Source organism: Crocodylus siamensis, chromosome 9 (assembly GCF_052110815.1).
Source record: "Crocodylus siamensis isolate JL-2025a chromosome 9, ASM5211081v1, whole genome shotgun sequence".
NCBI classification, from domain to species: domain Eukaryota; kingdom Metazoa; phylum Chordata; order Crocodylia; family Crocodylidae; genus Crocodylus; species Crocodylus siamensis.
The window spans coordinates 59,972,290-59,991,387 of record NC_143403.1 but is presented as its reverse complement, the minus strand read 5'-3'; the positions used below and the strand labels follow the sequence as shown (position 1 = coordinate 59,991,387).

Here is a 19,098-nt window from a genome sequence, read left to right as displayed (position 1 = left end):
ATAACATTCCTATTTGCGTGTCTGCCAGCTTGAAGGTTTTCCAAGGCTAGAGATGGAAGTTGAAACAGTTTCTTATACTGAGGTTGTTGTATATGAATCTTATAAAGTTAAAGCAAGGCTTTGTAATGCTAAAAGTGAGGCCATTTCTTTGTTCTTTCACCTCCATTTCATAAAAGCAGACACAGCACTTACAAGACGATGTAAAAAAAAAAAAAAAAAAAAAAGAGTACTGTGTAAAAGTTACTGTATGAAAGTTACTGATAAAATATAAAAACTAACTGAATCAACAAAAGAGTCTCATCAACAAGAAAACCTTAAAAGTCAAACATGATTTGTTTTTGTTGAATAAAGAAACATCTTAAAACAAAATATAGGAGACATGTAATTCACGAGAGTTAAACTTCAGTGTTCATGCCCACAGTGCCACTTGATTAGACAAAATAGTGATTTAATTAAAAACACAAACTAATCACAAACTAACACTTACACACTTAAAAAGTATAAAAAAATATTATACCTAGTAAGCGGAGTCCCTCTCTGTAGAAGTACCTCACTCAAGTGAATAAAAATTCTGTATTTAACTTTAAATACTTACTCTGCGTAATTATTGCCCCAGCCTAGAACTACACGCAACTTTAAGGGCGTAATTCGTAACAAGGTTAAGCACAGCTGGCAACCAGGTTTAAACTTAACATCTATGCAGAGTGACACAAAAGTCAAGACCCAAGGTATTATAACAGATTAATTCGTTTTTTTGTCTTTTGTCCTTTATTAGTTGAAAAATGCCCCAAAAATGAATGAAAGTCCTAGCACCACTTCAAAAGAGAAATGAAAAATGTATTGAAGTTAACAGTAGCCAGTTTGAACATTTACTAGAATACATGTTATAACGCCTATGGGACTGTATATTCAGACTATACATTCTGTGTTCCAAGAATCAATGACGGCCATTTTCAGTCTGGAAAATGGAGTCAAAGAGAAATTATGTGACTTTCTCTAACATGAAACAGTCAATCACAGTAGTGCCAGTAGAAGAGCCAGGAATGGAACACCGACCCGCTAGCTCTTGGTTACAAGATTTAACCACTAAAAGATTACTCTGTTTTAAACAACCTAGAAAACAAGATTACAAAAACTAGATTACACTACTATAAAGTTATTTCCTTCCACATACCTGTTCTTAACTAATTAAGTAATAGCTGCCACCTTCACCTGCATGATTATTTTACTACTTTAAGCCATTAAAGATGACACCTACCAACCACCATTAGAGTGAATTCAAAGCCTTTCTTTACGGACTTCCTGTGGACCTGATTAGGCAGATTAGCAAATCCGACATAGCCTGCTGCATCAGAAAACTGACAAGGAAAACAAAAGTTAAATATAAGCAAAAAAAACCAGGAAAACTTAAATGTGATCCTATATCAAAACTGTGAAGATGTATACAAATAGCATAAAGAAAGATAGTCAAGCACTTATCTGCTAGCTCTGCTAGGCAGACCTTGGCATATCCCCTTCCTCCCGTAGTCTGGCAGTCCCAAATTCCCTTAGTGCTCTGGGAAATGCTGCCAGCTCTCCTTGGACAACGTGGTCTGCACGTCCCCAAGAAATAGATGATCTACTCAGGTCCCTTCCGACCCTAGAAACTATGAACTATGAACACACAGTGGTTAAACAGTACCACAATGCATCACAGCTAGCCCTGTTTGTTACCAAGTGAGAACTCATTTCAGCAGTCAAGTTTGTTAAACTGTTAATATGAATGATTAGCTCAGTAGTCACCAACCGGTAGATCACAACTGACTGGTCAATCATGGAGCCTCTGACAGTCAGTCAATCTTAGTCTCAGTCCTAGGGCTACCATGCATCCGGGTTTTCCCAGACATCCTCTTTTTTGGACCCTGTCCTCATGTTCAGGCAGGTTTTTGAAATGCGAATGAATGTCTGGGTTTTTGCTTTGCCTCTGCTTTCCTGGGCTGGCTGCTTCCAGCTGCGAGCAGCGGGCAAGGTGATTGGTTGTCATGGATCACGTGGCCTGCACGCAAGCCCTGGCAAACTCCCAGGTAAAAGACAGAGCGAGAGCGCTGCGTGGATAGCAGGGCTCAGGGGGGCAGGGGCTTAGGAGTGAGGGGCAGAGGCTAGGCACGGGCATATCACTGCCCCCCCACTCATGAGATACCCCTCCCCTTCTCCTTCTCCCACCCCCTGCCCACAGGTGTCCTCTTTTTTGGTACTGGAAATATGGTAACCCTAATTCTACATTTTCTTTGCAGTAGATCCTGAGTTGCATTTTAATTCAAAAAGTGATCTTGCGCTTAAAAAGGTTGGAGACCATGGATTTAGATTCAGGAGTTCAACAAAAAGCTACTTAAAAAGTCAAATTCTAATTATGGAAACATCTCTTTACCTTTACTTTTTCACCCGACTGAGACATGTTCTGTCACCACAAATTTCAGACCCTGAAAAACAAAATGCAGATGACTTCAGTTCATAGTGATTTAGGTCAGATTCATTACCATTTTGTATACACAGCCAGAATGTAACTTCTACCACACTTTTACGCTACTATACCAAAAGGAAAAGGGATTCTTAGCATACGGTTAGTGAACTGCTTTGTATTTGATCCTGTAGTTTTAGTCACTCAGCTTGTGAAAAAGAGAACAGTTTATCAAGCAAAGCTTCCCTAATAAAAGGATTCCACTTATCCAAGTAAAGGATTTGTCTTCTGATAATTCTCACCATTACAAGATGTCAACGCACAGCTTAAAATACCACCGTTCAAAGAAACCTCGCTAAACTGCCATCTATGCAAATGAACAAATTTTAGTTTGCTATGGTTCTACAGTTCTCTCATTAAACCAGACACCCCAATGCCCTGCATCTCCTAACTCTATATACAACATCATTTCCTTCTCTTATTCTTTTTACTCTTCCCACAAATAAAAACAATGTATTCCCTGCCTCTTACAGGCAATTCGCATGCAGCTGAATGCATTTGATCAAGCTTCCAAAAACATATATAAACACAAACTTTTGATCCAAAACCATTTATGAAGGTTTTTTTTTTCCAGAAAACCAGAAGGCCCAAAGGCTTGAGTGAAACATTAAAAGTAAATTAACTTAATAAAATAAACACAAGTGCTCTCTCTAAACATTAAGGCTACTCTGAGACCACAGTAAACATGGCAGAGCCTAGGATGTAGCTAAAATCCAGCAGATACTAAAATTCACAACAACCTTAATGTCCATATCAAAAAAAATATTTTGACTTCAAGTCCAGATGCCTATCTGGATGAGTTATGCAGTTTGGTAGCCTCACAAGGCTCCATGCTTGAAGATATTAACTGTGTGTTACATTCATTAGTGGCTGGGTAAGCGTGGTGCCATTGTATTGAGAGCAGCTATAGAACACAGAGGAAATGGAAAGGGGGAAGGATACTTCACAGCTTGACTTGTTGACAAGATGGCTTTTGGCCTGGACAGAAAGGAAGTGACCTATACAGACACCTGTGCTCTCAGAATACAGATGCTTTCCTGTTGCTCAGTGAAAGCCAATTTAACCAGCAGGATACAGTACAAGTTTTTAAATGCAACTGGTCAGCCAAAGCTGAGCATTTTCAGAGCTAGGAAACAACAAAGCAGGCAAACCCCAAGTTAAACATATTTGCAATGTAATATTTAGCAGAAAAGATCTTCAATTTATATGATTTTAAGTTGGCCCAGAAGCAGACATTTCAAATCCTCCGCAGGCTATGTATAACAATACTGAAGTCAACTGCACTACCAGGTCAAATGAGGGTCATCTCTCCTCCAACCAGTTCCCTATATCTCCAGTTTATCCGTAAAGAAATGGAAACTTGATTGGGGGGAAAAAAATCTTGTTTCTAGGAATCTTCTGGCCTTCAGTAACTAGGCATTCCCCAAGGAGCATTTCCCAGGCTGTTTACAGTGTGGTCTTGAAAAAGGTGAGACTGTTTTTGTGACCCAACAAGCCATATTAGAAGTTCATTTGGGCTTCCAGCCAATCTGCAAGCATTATGGGCTCTTATTGGTGGCTCAATAAAGATTTCATTCCCTAGTCACAACTTATGGGTGTAACTCTTCATTTATCCAAGTTCTGTTTCAACATTTGGAAATATGTGTTGTCACCTTTGCCTAGAGAGCCAACAACGATGCATGAGTTAAGAGAGCAAGACCACCACCACAGAAATCATAGAAATCAAGGGCTGGAAGGAATCTTGAAAGATCGAGTCCAACCCCACTACTCTGGGCAGGAATACTGCTGAGATCAAATGCACAGACACCTCGCTGGGATCAGTCTCCTCTTGAAGACTTCCAAGGTTGGTTGCCAGAAACATTTTAATAACAACCAAAGTCACTTCTCTGGAAAGCAGATGAGCCAAAATTATTAATGCCTCTTTTCACATACATCTGACTGACAGAAACAATCCCAGGACCTCTCAGTTAACCACACTCTGAAAAACCAGTAACCTTTCTAATAACAGCTCACAGTGGTGTTCTTCCTTTTCCTACCTTTCCAGAGCCCACAGAAACTCCCCAAGCCTGAGATTATAATTCTTTGGTCTAGAAGTCTTTACACTTCCAGGAACCAACAGTAGATTAGACAGTAGTTTTAATTACTGACTGTCAGGTCAAATGCAGCCAACCTTTGTAATGACTGAAAGACCAATAGAGCAAGATTATGTGAAATGACCGTTTTGCCCTGGAATGAGACTGCCAGTCATGTCACAAAAGCCAGCAAAGGCAGGGTAGATTTGCACCTTATAGATTAACTAAATCAGAGGTGTATAGCATGAGCTTTCATGAGCCCAAGCTTGCTTCATCAGATGCTGTAAAAGGACAGGCACAGAGCCCTGTGTCAAAGAGAAAGGGAGACTTAAATGCAAAACAGGGAAAGGGCGGAGGGAGGGACCAGTGGTAATGGGAGAGGCAAACAATAAACCCACAGGGACAAAAAAGGATATGAAAACTAATCCAGGTGATGGGAAAGAATCTGTAGTCCCTTATGAGACTATACTTAACACAATCCAGTCTGTGGATGATTTCTCATTCCACAATTTTACATTCAAGCTCATTCTTTAAACTGGGTTGTTTAAGAACAGCTACTCTGAGGTCAGCAATGGACTATCTAGGGAGGCTAAAACGTTCTGCCACAGGTTTGTGCCTCTTTCTGGCACTGCTACCAGATCAGTGTTCATTCGTTCTTCCACACAGGGACTGCCTCATCTATCCTGTGTTGACAGCAGAAGGACACTGTAAAAGCAGGTGATGGCGTATGATGCGGGTAGAGGTACATGTGAACTCATATTTATAATCTGCCATCTGGTCCAGTGACAACATGGTCTGTACTGATGAGAGGGCACAGCTTGCAACTGAGTTGAATGTAGAGCCTGATGCCTCGCTAAGAATAGGAGTTAGGTAGTCTTTTGCTTGAGAGAAATTGTTTGAGGTTGGTGGGGCAGTCTATAAGCCAGGACAGATTTGTCCCGCATGGCTACCTTGAAGCGACTGCTCTTTCCCAGGAGGGGTTAGAGGTGTTCAAGCTAGAGGGGCTGTAGGTGGCAACTGGACGGATTCTGTTGTCCTTCCCTTGGGGTTGATGTTGTAGGCGGTCAGAGAAAGGTCTGAGTCCAGCTTTGCTGGATTTGAGTGGCTACAGTTTCTGGGGCTGTAACATTATTTTGTACTGCAGTATCATAACTGTAGGAATCCCTACACTATATCCTTAAGGTACGTCTCCTGGTCAGTGGGATCAGAACAGATATGGTTGTAATACAGAAGCCGGCTATCGAAGATGGATCTACTGGTGTGCTTAGGCTGAAAGCTGATGGCATGAAGGTAGCTGTGGCAGGTGGTGGGTTTCCAATACAATGTGGTGGTGATGTGGCCATTGGGAAATCTTCACCATGCATCCACTAAATGAATTTGCTGGGTGGAGTATTCCAGAGTTAGTTTGATGGATGAGTGGAGGTTGTTAAAAGTCTTGTTGACATTTCTACAGAAATTCCTTCCCATGTGTCCATATGACAAAAATATCAATGTATCTTAGATATATCAGGGGGATGAGAGGTCAGTTGTGGCAGAAACAGGCTTCAAGGCCTGTCATAAATATATTGGTATACTAGGGGGCAATACATGTATGCAGGGCAGTGTCATTTGTTTGTAGGTATAGGGAGTCCCCAAATCTGGAAGTGTGTATGGGGATAAAATGGGAATGTGACAGAAACAAAAGCAGCATCCTCATCAGGGATAAATGTTCTTTATGACTTGTCACATCTCTGTATGCCAGTGTCCCCCCATGAAGATTGATTACATCAATGCTAGCTCATACAGTGGTAGCTGGAAGCTTATGAATGCAGCCCAGTTTCTTTAAGAATTCTGTGGTGTTTTTCAAAAAGCTGGCAGCTCCAGTAGCAGAGAGGCAACATAGCCAGAACTTCCTCCTATAAATCAGACATCCTTGGGTTGCCACGACTGTGGATGCCGGGCAGTAAGCAAAAGTTGCCAGGCCCAAGTTCCTGGGAGATGAAAGCACTAATTCTCTCTTGGGGTTCCAGAGGTAGCATTGTTCAAAGGTTATTTAATTCCTCTTAATTAAAAGTGAGTCTTCAGTCAGGAGATTGTAAGATAAAAACCAGCAACCATAAAACTGGCACCCTTAGTAAGGGTTTAAACATAAAAGCACCTCCCTCCCTTCACTCAGAAACAATCCGTCTAGAGCACACTGGACACCACGCTGCTTCCAGTGCTCCATCTGCTGTAGATAAATGCAAGTTTTCAGGGCTGTCGTGCAGCCCGAACATTTACCAGCACTAAAATTCCTTCTTAGCTGCACTTATGTTTTGATCAAAAGGATACCTCTGTTTCAGTCACTGAAGAACAGAAACAGGATACCACGTACTCAGTGGGATATAGTTTCATAGTTTCTAGGGTCGGAAGGGACCTGAGCAGATCATCTAGTCCGACCCCCTGCCATGGCAGGAAAGAATACTGGGGTCAAACGACCCCAGCAAGATGTGCATCTATATATACTCCTATACATTACAATTATTTCCTTGTGCAATAAAGCAAACATTTAGAGACAGACAGACAGACAGACAGAGACTACAACTCTGGAGCCAAGCTACCTCAGCCACTCAAAATTCAGCTATGCTGTACTTTCCATAGACCCTGCTGTATAACGAACATTTACCCCATACCCAACCCTGATCAGAAAGCTGTAATATTCAAGACTGCGGGGGAGCATGTCAGGTTAGTTATTACATACTACACAGTGGTGAACCTAAGACAGGAGAAGTAAAACAAGTTTCTATTCCTTTTCATGCTTGTGTAATCCCTCAAAAGAGTTTTATAATCATTTATCTTCTGTAAAATGAACATGCTTGCAATCAAGGATGTTTATTGAACAGTTAGGGTTTCCATTCAGATTATAAATCAACTAGTTTACAAAACCTATCATAACCAAATCTTAGAATGCTCTTTTGGTACCCCAACAAAATGCACTAAGGATCTGAAAAGATGAACAAATTACGTAGATTAAAATGGGGAAGGAAATGTTTTCCAATGGCAACTCTTCCATGCATCTGCTTTCCTCTGTCATAAGGGAAAGATACACAAGGACATTCACCCCTCAGTGAAACAACTACTTAATTACACTTTAGCTTCCTCTTACCACAGTACGGAGTAGACAGAGCAGACATACAAAGGCTAGTGGCTGACACACAGGGAGTCCCACTCTCCTTCTAACTCAGTCTAACGTATTGGTCTGTCCATGCCCTATGGCTAATAAATCCAATAAATTATCGATTTGTAACAGGTTGCTTTATTCCATGCAGCTAGGGGTACACCGATATATCAGTTGGCTATCGGATCAGTTCTGACAAAAGAAGAAATTATGCTATCAGCCATCGGCTTTTTTTGGTTGTTGTAGCCTATAATTACAGCCATGTGCCTGCCACCGGTCCATGCCCACAACAGACTACAGGTCCAGCGAGCAACGGGTGGGGTAGAGGGCGCCAGGGAGTGGTCACAAGGTACTGTGCTAAGCAACAAAGGGACTGCATGCAAGTGGGGTAAGGTGCCATGCAAGGGACATGCTGCGCCACCTGGCACCCTTGCAAAAGCAGCTTCTCCCTGGAGGCCAAGGGAGCTCAGCTGCAGAGGGCCTGCCAGCACTGTGGCAGCAGCATGCTCTGAAGGTCCAAACAAGCCTAGCACTGCTGTCTGCACGAGGGTCTGCCCCGCCACCTGGGACAGCAGCACAGGCTGTGGGAAGCAGGTAGGAGTCACGGGCAAGGGGGCAACGTACGTGGGAAGGCGGTCACCACCTTCCCGATTAAGGGCCAGGACAGGCAGGATGCACGTGTTTGTGCATTATACATGCAAAACAAACAAAAAAAGGAAGGTTTGTGTCAGTAGTTTGGAATGCCTTGCACTATTATTAAACACTGGTTATGTGATTGGTATCGGCCGACATGGTTAATCATAGGCTATCAGTATCGGCGCACTCCTACATGCAACATAATTTTAAATTAATTAAAGCAAGGGTGAAGTATTTATAATGTAAGTGTGCTAATACTTCACAATAACATGATTAATTTTAAGTTTATTTTCAACCTGAAAGCACAATACACACCTACAGGTATTTCTTCTCTTATTCTTTCACTAATAAAAACACTTGCAAAAAGATGAGGCTGTTTCAGTACAGACGCTGAAATCTTGAGAGTTCATAATGTTTCACCGAAAGTGTTTCCTGAACATTAAGCCATGACATAAGATGCATTCCCAAGTAATTACTGCCATGAATATTGTTTTGTTGAATGAGGCTAAAGGTTAAATGACTTCAACATTTGCTGTTACAGTACAATTCCAAGGAAATACATTGTCCACTCTGGCTTACCAGATGGGGCTGGAGGTGGGGAGGGGCAGAGAAGAATTTAGAAAGCAACTACACCATCAGCTTTTAGATCAGAATTCTTCATTTGAGTCTAGAAATCTACTGCCATTTGAATATTTAATGACTTTCCAATAATCATCAGTGGCAGCCTATACACCTGATAATGTGCAGTGCAAAGCAAAATGTTACTTCATGAATAATTCTGTTAAACAGATTGGTTGCAAACAAGGGCCAAACTGTAATAAGTGGGAATTACTAAATAATGACTAATGTCTGCATACATTCAGCTGAAAGAAGCATCAAAATAAGATGAAAAGCAAATAATTTAATCAAGAGAGAAACTGCATGGAAGCACTAGTTTGAATTTTCCTCATCATCTCAAGCATTATTAGATTAGTAAAGCAACCAGTAGAAAATGTTTCCACATGCAAAGGGAACTACAAAATATGTAAACCCGAAGTACTGTAAAATACACTTGAATTAATAAGACACATGAGCACTCTAACTCATGCTTTTAAGTTTTTCTTACATTAGGCAAATGTCCTATTTTCTACACTTCTGGCATAATGTATATAAATTAAATATGCTTTATTTTCATTTGGAAGAGCAAAAAGGCTTTTGGAAATAAATTCCTTTGTGCACAGGCATATTGAGCTACACTGCCTAAGTATTTTCTCCTCAGCTAGAACAATTTCTGAACTACACGTACTGTAAGAATACACGTTTGTAATCTTATGGGAATCCTACCTTAAACAATTCTGTGCTCTACAATACAGAAGACAAGGCAAATACAAATAGTTCCAGTTACAACCTCTTCTTACACAAGCAGGGCCCTAAAACATGCACCGCTACCATCTTCTCCTAGGAAAAAAGCCATCCAGTTACAGAGAAAGAAAGAGGAAGGAAAACAAATAATTTCCTTTGCTCTTTTCAGGATGCAAGTAGTAAAATGCTTGCAGTGTATAACGCTAGGAAAATTCCATGTTAACTAGCAAAGAGAAAATAGTGTAGAAAATGCACAAAGAATACTACTTTAATCAGAATTCTTGGGGAGGTGATCTCTTTTATTAGACCAACAAGATGCTTGCAAAAAAATTTCTTTTTTTGCAACTTTTCAGGCACATGTGCCCTTCCTCAGGTATAGGACAGTATAAAGATTGTAAAATTTCTCCCAGCTGGAAATTAAAATTCATATTTCCCAAGAGTGCTGAAAGGTGGTGTAGGCTGTAGCCGTGTTGGTCTAAGGACATAGGCAGACAAGGTTTTTTGCATGAATCTGATATCTTTTATTAGACCAACTTAAATACTTGAAAAACAATTATTAAGCAAGCTTTCGGGTTCAAAACCCTTTGTCAGGCTAGGGAAGTTTCAGCAGTTGGTGTTTGCTCTTCCTGGATGGAATGAGCAGTAAAGAAGCCAGAGGCTGGGCTGGGCTGGGCTGGTCTGCATACAAGACAGGTAGTCAGTGAAAATGTAGATTGAGGAGTCAATGGGTAAGAGACAGGCTGTGGCAGGGGAGAAGAGAAGGGGGATGAACAGTGGAGAGTCGTATGTCAGGCAGGTTATAAGGCATCATAAATCCAATATCTATATTTAGTCCATGATTTTTAGTATCCAGGAGGTCAATGAAGTGGAGTTCATAGGCTTGTCTCTGGGAAGTATTTTGTAAGTTTCCTTTGAGGATCAGGACTGACGGATTGGAGAGAGTGGTTTTCTTGTGAGACATGTGCCCCCACAGGTAACCGGGTATTCCTGTCTTTGATAGATTTCCAGCATGCATTCATTCTGGTGTGCAGTTGTTGTTTGGTCTCCGCTACGTATTTTCCATCAGCGCATTTGGTGCATTGGATGAGGTGTATTACATTTTTGGAGGTGCAGCTGTAAGATCCAGGAATGCTGATGGCTCTGTTGTGGGGTGTAGCAATTGTGGGGGTGGTGGAGAAGTGTTAGCAGGTTTTGTATTTCTTGTCATGGCATGGGCTGGATTCTTTTGGTGTGCTCTGGGCTTGAGGAAGTTTGCTTCTGGTGATGAGGTTAGTGAGGTTTGGGGCTCGTTTGAAGGCTAGGATGAATGGCTCTGGGAAGATCTTTTTAAGAATACGGTCTCTTTCTAGTATGGGTTGCAATTGTTTGAGGATTTTCCATACAGGTTCAAGGGAGGGGTGATATGTCATAACCAGCGATGTGCAATTTGTGGGGGGTTTTCTTCTGTACTGCAGCAGTTCTTCACGTGGTATCCGGGTGGCTCTCTCAAATGTGCAATCTGTCTGTCTGGAGGAGTGTCCTTGTTGGGTGAAAGCCTTTTTAAGATTGGTGAGGCGGTAATCCCAGGCGTTCTCTTTGGTGCAAATTCGGTGGTATCTGAGGGTTTGGCTGTATATCACAGCTTTTTTTGTGTTTAGGGTGATTGCTGGTTCTGTACAGCTATGCATGTTGGTCTGTGGGTTTCTTGTATAACATGGTCTGTATTTTATCATTCTGGATACTGATCAGCATGTCTAAAAAGGAGATGTTGGTGCTGGAGTATTCTCGAGAAAGTCGGATGGAGGGATGGTGATTGCTGAATTTCTGATGGAACTCAATCAATCAGAGATTGTAGGTTTTCAGTCCAAATGATGAAGATGTCATCGATATCTCTTAAGTATAACAAGACTTCTTGAGGAAGTCTTCTTCCAGGTGGCTCATAAAAAGGCTGGCATACTGTGGGGCCATTTTGGTGGTGTAAGTAAGATCTCCTGGCTAGAAAAGTTCATTTTATACAAAATAGGCTCAGGTAAAAGTTGGAGCAATCTATTTACCTCAAAGTTGTCTAACGGCAAGCAGGATGTTGAATTATGCTTCTATCTTGTTATGATGGCTCATGTTTCACAGGATAATGGGTGATAGAAGGCTCCCCTTTTTCATTTCCACCTGGGAGAAATTTCACAATCTTTCCACTCTCCTATGCCTGAGGAAAGTGTGCCCGGAAGCTTGCAAATAAAGACACTTTTTGCAACTATCTAGTTGGTCTAATAAAGGATATGACCTCCCCAAGAATTTTGATTAATTTTACCTGCAGAGCAACACAGCTACAACCTGTATCCCTAAAGAATACTATGGAGGTTTTAGATATTTTAAATCATCACTGGGTGTCCTGTGCCAGAGCCAAAGCTACAATAATCAACTCTTTAAACAGATCCAGGATGCTATTACATACCCAAAAATGGGTTCAGGTTGTAGAATTCACGAGGCTTCCTTACTGGATGCCTGCATGGTAACTTAAAAGGGTGCACCACTAGCGATTTTTGGGGCTGAATCCAACAGCCGATTTTTAAGGAGGCATATCAGCCAATACCAATCTGATTTCTGATACCAGCCCAGCAGCTTGGAGAGCTGTGTCCAGCTGGTAAGTTTAGCGTGGTTGAAGGGGAGAGGAGAGGTAAGGTGTGTGGGGGGCTGCAGATCAAGGTCCCCACTGTGAGGGAGGAGCGGGGATGGGTCATGAGTGGGATGGGTGCAGGACAGAGCTGTGGCTCATCCAGGGGTGCTGGGGAGCAGGGGAAAAGAATCCTGCTTCTGCGCGCTGCTCGTCTGGGAGCTGCTGGTCCAGCACTCTCCCACTCAACCAGTGTTGCTCCCACTACTTGTCTGGGAGGCACTGGGGGGGGCGGTCCCCTGGATCTGTGCAGGGCTCTTCCCAGCCCACCCCACCCTGCACAGGTCTGGGGGCACATGCCTCCCTATGCCCTCACAGGCAAGCACCGGACCAGCAGCATACAGCAGCAGGAACAGATCCCCTCTCCCCCCACCCCCCAATGAGCCATGGCTTTGTCCCGTGCCCGCCCCACCCCAGCCCTGCCTGACCCCCAACACTTGCCCCAGCCCCAGCCACACTCCTCCCCCACCACAGGGGTCTTGATCTGCCCCTCCCATGCCCCTTCCCTCCTTCCAACACACCAGACTTACCAGCTGCACACAGCTCTCCAAGCTGCTGGGCAGTGCTCCTCACTGCCTGCATGCTGCACTGAGGCTGTACACATACACGGGCATTTATTGGCCAAGTTATCAGCCACATCAAGCCAATTTCTGACAGGATCAATTTTCTTTGTATCAGTGCTGATCTGATATTGGACCAATGTATTGATGCACTTCTATAATTTAATAACAGAAAAACATGAAAAATATGTTTGTGTGTGCAAGAACTGTTTTCATCAGCACTATGTCATCAGATAGACCTCCAGCAACTCAATCAAGGATTTAAGCAGAACACAGTATACTCCACATATATGCACATCTAGTAAATGCATATTCACTTAGCTGCATAACACTCTGCCAGTCCACACTCAGCATCATAGAAGTGTAGGGCTTGAAGGGGCCATTGGAAATCATCTAGGCCAACCCTCTGCCTGAAGCAGGATCATCCCTATTTCTAGCCTGCTTCGGCAGCCGGACAGCTGAGAGCAAGCAAAACCTGGGGGCATCCAAGACCCAAGCTTCCGGGCTTGGGCCTGAACGTAAGATGCCTGCCAAAAGATTTGGAAGCATCTGAAACCCTAGGCTGAAGTCTGGGGCAGAGGATACTTGCCAGCAGAAGGACCACAGGGTAAAATTCCAGATGTGGTGCTCGGTCTGACCCCGAGCAGAGGGACAAGAACATCTAGCTGGGAACTTCCGTGTTGGAGTCCCAGCAGGAATACTGGCACACCTCTGTAAAAATCCCTTGGCTTGGCTACACTGTAACAAACCCCAGTTATCTGCACATCCCTTAGTGCACAAACCACTTAGTGCCCTGGTGTCAAATTCATCTTACACAGGGTCCCTTGCAGGCTGGATCCAGCTTGGGGTACGCACCAGCAGCAGCTCGAGGGGGAGCTCCCAGAGCCAAAGCTGCTGCTGCATACCCCATGCTGTGGCAGCAGTTCTGAGCCCAGCACAGGTCACATGGTGGCAGCCGCTGCAGCATGGGCAGCGATGGGGCTGATGATCGAGGAGCTGGGGTTGCAGCAGTGGTGACAAGTGAAAAGACCAGAATGCAACAGGGGTTGTATTGGCTCCCACTTGTCCTCCTGACACCATTCTGCATGTCTACTGGGGCTCAAGGGCCCCAGATTCTGCAACAGGCCACTTTGCCCCCCACCTGTAGGTTTGACACCCCTAGAAGTGCTATAACATCTTTCAACCCCACTGTCTTCTTTGTAACTCAACTGTGTAATTCAGAGTAACTTCACAGCTGCTGTAACAGCATCTGTCTCCCTTGTAACTTATCAAGCCAGGTTTAATTGTGTCAGAAAGTGAAGGCGAAACAGCCATCACAGGGCTGCTACTGGAAGTCTTGAAAAATGAAAAAATCTAGTCTGGCTTCATGGCTCCGCTCACCCCCTCCTTTCAAGGCTTCTATTAGTCAGTTTAGGAATGCTACTGGAAGCCTTGAAAAATGCAGGGAGCTAGTCAGTTTGAGAGCTATTAATGTCACAACACTGTTGGCTTTTCAATAAATGTTCCTTAAATACTAAAGCACTGACAGTGCTATACCCACAGCCCTGAAATTGGCTGGTTCCTCTCATTTTCAATGCTGCTAGCAGCCCTGGAACTACTATCAGAAGCTTTGAAAATGTGGGGAGGTCAGCAGTTTCAAGGTTAGTGATACCTAGCACTGGCAGTGCTGTATACTTAAGCAACATTGTTTACACTGAGTTTGGATAAGTGCATAGTCTTTTTCCAATCCTGAGGATAACACATTTAGACAGAGTACACTGAATAATACAGGGCTCGGCAACCCCCAGCACGCGTGCCAAGCATGGCATGCAAGGCCATTTTCCTCAGGACGCATTGGAGCCAGGGCAGGGAGGCAGCACCTGTTTGCTGCCAGCTGGGAGCCCAGGCTGCTCCCAGCAGGTGGCGGGGAAGCTGCAAGCCCTGCTGGGAGCAGCCCGTGCACCATGGCTGGCAGCAGCTACCCCAGAGCTGGGGCTGGCTGCAGCCAGAAGGCTACAAACAGCTGCTGCCTCCTGGCCCCGCCGCAAGGGGAGCAGTGCCAGCACCTGCTGCCTTCCCAGAGCCCAGGCCAGGAGACAGCTAGGGCAGAAGGGCAGCAGCTGTTTGTAGCCTCCCAGCTGCAGCCAACCCAGGCTCTAGGTAGCCCTGATATCCACAGAGCCCAGGCCGCTCCCAGCAGCCAGCTGGCAAGATGGAAGCCCTGCTGCACACTATCAGCAGCTACCCAGAACCTGGGCCAGCTGCAAACAGCTGCTGCCTCCCCATCCCAGCCAAGCAGCAGGTGCCAGCAATGCTCCCCGCTGTGCTGCCCTTGTCACTGCTTCTGAAGAGCAGTATTGGTACCCAATGCAGCAGGACACAGCAGGAGGCACATGAAAGCTGCCTGCCTCCAAGCTCCCCATTGCCCTGGCCACATTTCCCATGCAGGCTGGGGGCAGCAGCAAGGAGCACAGAGGACGGCAGCAGGCCCGGGAACACAGCATGTACAACCCAAAGTGGCAGTGCACAGAGGGGCCACACAGGGAACCTGCCTGCTGCTAGGTCATACTTCCCCTGTGTGCACGGGAGCAGCATGGGCAGCATGCAGGGCTGTGCCCCCTCACTGCTGCCCTGCCTGCAGGGTAAGTGTGGCCAGGGCAGCAGAAAGCTCGGAGCGGCAGGCAGCTTTCATATGCCTCCTGCTGTGTCCTGCCACGCTGGGTTCCAATGCTGCCCTACACAAGCGGCAGCGAGGGTAGCACAGTAGGGAGCATCACCAGCACCTGCTGCCTGCCTGGGGCCAGGGCTGGGAGGCAGCTGGGGCCCGGGCCATGAGGCAGCCGCTGTTTGCAGCTGGCCCAGGTTCTGGGTACCTGCTAATAGCCACAGAGCCTGGGCAAGGGCACAAGCAGGGCTGGGGGGCAAGGGACACAACCAGGGCATCCTGCCATGTACCCCCTGCCCTCATTTTGTTTTTCTGGCATGCCGGCACTCCAGCACCTTCCAAGGTAGTCACTGTGGGTTTTTTCAGCACTCTGGCCAAAAAATGTTGCCTACCCCTGGAATAATCGAATGATTCCTGCTATCATAATGGCCCTTGACAAGTAAAATCCAATCCAGGCAATGAAGTGTGGTACAACAAGAAAAAAAGGACAGCCCTCAGATAGTTTAGAATGTCTCCTGCATGCCAAGAAATGTGAGTTGGGTGGAAGCAAAGAGAGGATTACACTATGATTCTTAAGGCATACTCCAAACTGGGGGAGTATCAAAAGACAAAGCAAATCATTCCAGGCTATTTTTAGAGGAAGCAACCAATCACTTCCTCTACAGCAAAAGGCTGAACACGCTGCAAATTTCTTCAGAATGGAGAGCACTGTCACTGCCTGGAAAATGTTCTCTTACAAGTCAATAGCTCAGAATAATGCATAGGTCCACAATCAATTTAATCTCTGTGATGACTACTCTGTTCCCTTATCTTTTGTACTCATACTCTCTACACTTGAAAACAATGCCAGCGATTCCATTTATCTTTAATAAGAACTGTTACCTAAAATTGTGTATTTTTCCAAGTAATTCACATTTAATAAAAACACCTTAGATGTTTTAGTCATTCATGAAGCTAAGCAAGCACTGCCACCAACACAGAATGTAGGAATTTAACTGGGGTTTCCAAAAAGCAAACCTACTAGTGCTGTACCATTTGCAGGTAAGTCAGGCCAAGATTCATCAACAGCTTCAAACATTTAATACACCTTAATCCGTGTTAAGTCATCTTTTTGGTACATTTTACAGTATTATGTATTAAAGGCAATTCAGAGATGTCCAGTCTGCTTTCCCAACTGTACCAGGAAAGTTGGGAGCAAATATATAAAAATTTATATAAAATATCAATTAAATCAGACTATAAAATATAGTACTACAGGAAGGAAAAAATGGACCAAAGAAAATTAAGAGATTAACAAAAAAGAATTATAAACACAACTGAGAATAAATAAGGAATACCACTTAAGCATCTACTGCAACTTCATCTCTGTGAAACAGCTTATATGTTTTAGTCATTCAGTTAGCAAGTTTATGGGGATCGATAAGAGCCACTTCCACACAGTGATCCCGAATAACATCTCTGATGGCCAAGAGCTGCCCAATTGACAAAAACACCAAAGCACATAGAGATAAAGATACAGACCCCATTTTGGTCACATGAAAGAAGCAGCAGCAAATTTATTTAAATATAATCTTAGGAAATGGATTTTTAGCTCTGGATGTATTTAATATATTTCACCAAGTTATTTTTCTAGCTGTGAAATATGTTCCCCTTTTCCAAACACATTTCTAAAAGCAGAAGCATAGAAATCAGCTTTATTTAGGCATAAATCATATCATCGATTACACCACAAGTCATGTTTTTTGAGAACACTAAATCTGATGACTCATTATGGCACACTGGGGAAGTTTTATTTGGGTTGACACCTTTCAATCCTTTGCTTAGTTCTCTCCTCTCCATCCCTATGGTACTAAGTACCATTATACCAGGTCAATGCGAGACACTGCGTTCTAAATGGGAAGCTCTCCAAACTGAACCCTTTGGAGTCAGAGGGCTTTTTAAAAATATATATGTTTTACTGATTTAAATTAAGCGTGCCAAATTCTCCTAAAAACAACACTGACAATATTCTAGGCCACTAATTCTCAACTAGGGAACTGAGACACCCTGGGGTATCCTGGTGCCCTTTCAAGAGTGCCATGGCATGCTACACAATATTGGCATTGTTACATGTGCAAACATGATTCACAAGAAATTTCTCAAACAGAATTCATAGTGTTAAAACCCTTCTGACCTGTTGCAGGCTTTCTGAGTTTTTCCACAACAGAAGAATGGCTCTGTTATTTCTCTGCAGTCAAAAACCAAGTAGAAAACTATGAGCTGGCATTTTCCAAGGGGTGCCTCAAGTCTCAAAGGTTGAGAACCACTTCTCTAGTGTAAGAGTGATAACGTAGCCACAATAGTCCAGAAATGATGCAACAGGCCAGGACTTCTTAGGGTGGTCTTTTTTTTTGTAACCATGTCATTGGGATAAAGTTAGACAAGCTTTGGAATGTCTTACAAGAGCAGGGCAGGAGAAGTGACAGATTTGTACACTCAAGGGGCAAGGGCGTTACCTGAAGAAATAGCTCACAAGCTATCCAAAAGCTTATTTAACTTTGTCCCAGCAACATAGTTGGTCCTATAAAAGATATCACCTGAAGAAACCCTTCCCTCTTGCAACCACTTCTCTTGACACGCACTTCTTTTGCATCCTATTAACACGAGAAACGCACCAACAAACGTGGAAGAAAGCAGGGGAGTGTCCAGATCAGACACAGGTAAGTTGAGCAACAGCCCCCTTCCCACAAATTGCTGCTGGTGACTCCTCCAGCAAGTGATTTGGGAAGTGAATCTTATGACAGTCTTGTAGAAGTCGGATGACCCTGAAAAGACCCGTCTGATAGGAAGAGAAAAAAACAAACCACGGGGATACGTCACCGAGCGCGTGCCGGGCTCCACGGCCCAGGGAGGGTGCGGACACTGTGCGGGGGGCCGAAAGTGGGCGGCAGCTTTCCAAAACGGTTGTAAAGAAGGAAGGAAAGGAGGTGGGGCCGAGTTTCCTGCTCGCCCCTCACGGAGGCACAAGCTGCAGCGACGAGCGGAGCCTCTGCAACCCCGGGACCCCCCCCCAACTCCTGAACCGAGCGCCAGGGGAAGGGGTACCCGCCCCGCCTCCACGTGGCGGCCGGCGCTGCGCTGGGAGGGCCTACGGGTGCACACCCCGCGGCCAGGCCGAGCCGCGCCTACCTGCACACCGGCTACCAGGCCGCAACCCGGAACTGCCTCGCTAGCTCCGCCGCCACCCCACAAGGCACCGCGGCCACCCTGCCACCACCCCTCCGTCTCTATGGTGCGAGCGGGGAGGGAAAGCGGCCACAGCGGGGGGCAGTAGAGAGGAGGAATAGAGCGGCTTTTTCCAGGCCCCTCCTGGCTGTGGCCACGCGGGGCCGGAGGGGGCGGGGTTTGGGGGCTCGCGGAGAGGCAGTGGCGAGCACGTGGTGTCGGGGTGCCTCGTGCTGCGGGGTCTCAGTTCAGCCCCTGCGCCGCGGGTTCAGGGCTCATTGGCCGCATCCAGCGGGAAAGGATTTAACATTCGCTGTTTGTATTGCAGAAGCGGCTGGGATTTTTTTTTTAATTTTTA

At 44.7% G+C, this 19,098-nt stretch overlaps 1 protein-coding gene across 3 annotated transcripts in view; it reads right to left on the bottom strand.

Moving 5' to 3' along the window:
• The window catches only part of SEPTIN2 (septin 2), a 65,529-nt gene extending 46,701 nt beyond the window's left edge, over positions 1–18,828 (bottom strand). The window contains exons 1-3 of one of the 3 annotated variants that reach the window (XM_090063016.1): positions 18,705–18,828; positions 2,408–2,459; positions 1,259–1,358 (exon numbers count right to left, since the gene is read on the bottom strand). In XM_090063016.1, the coding sequence (XP_089919142.1) occupies positions 1,259–1,358; positions 2,408–2,434 (127 nt within the window). In that variant the 5' untranslated portion in view covers positions 2,435–2,459; positions 18,705–18,828. Of the gene's footprint in view, positions 1–1,258; positions 1,359–2,407; positions 2,460–18,190; positions 18,260–18,395; positions 18,660–18,704 lie in introns of those variants that run through there. The other 2 variants (XM_090063017.1, XM_090063018.1) reach the window with 2 other exon arrangements.
• Positions 18,829–19,098: the final 270 nt, after the last annotated feature.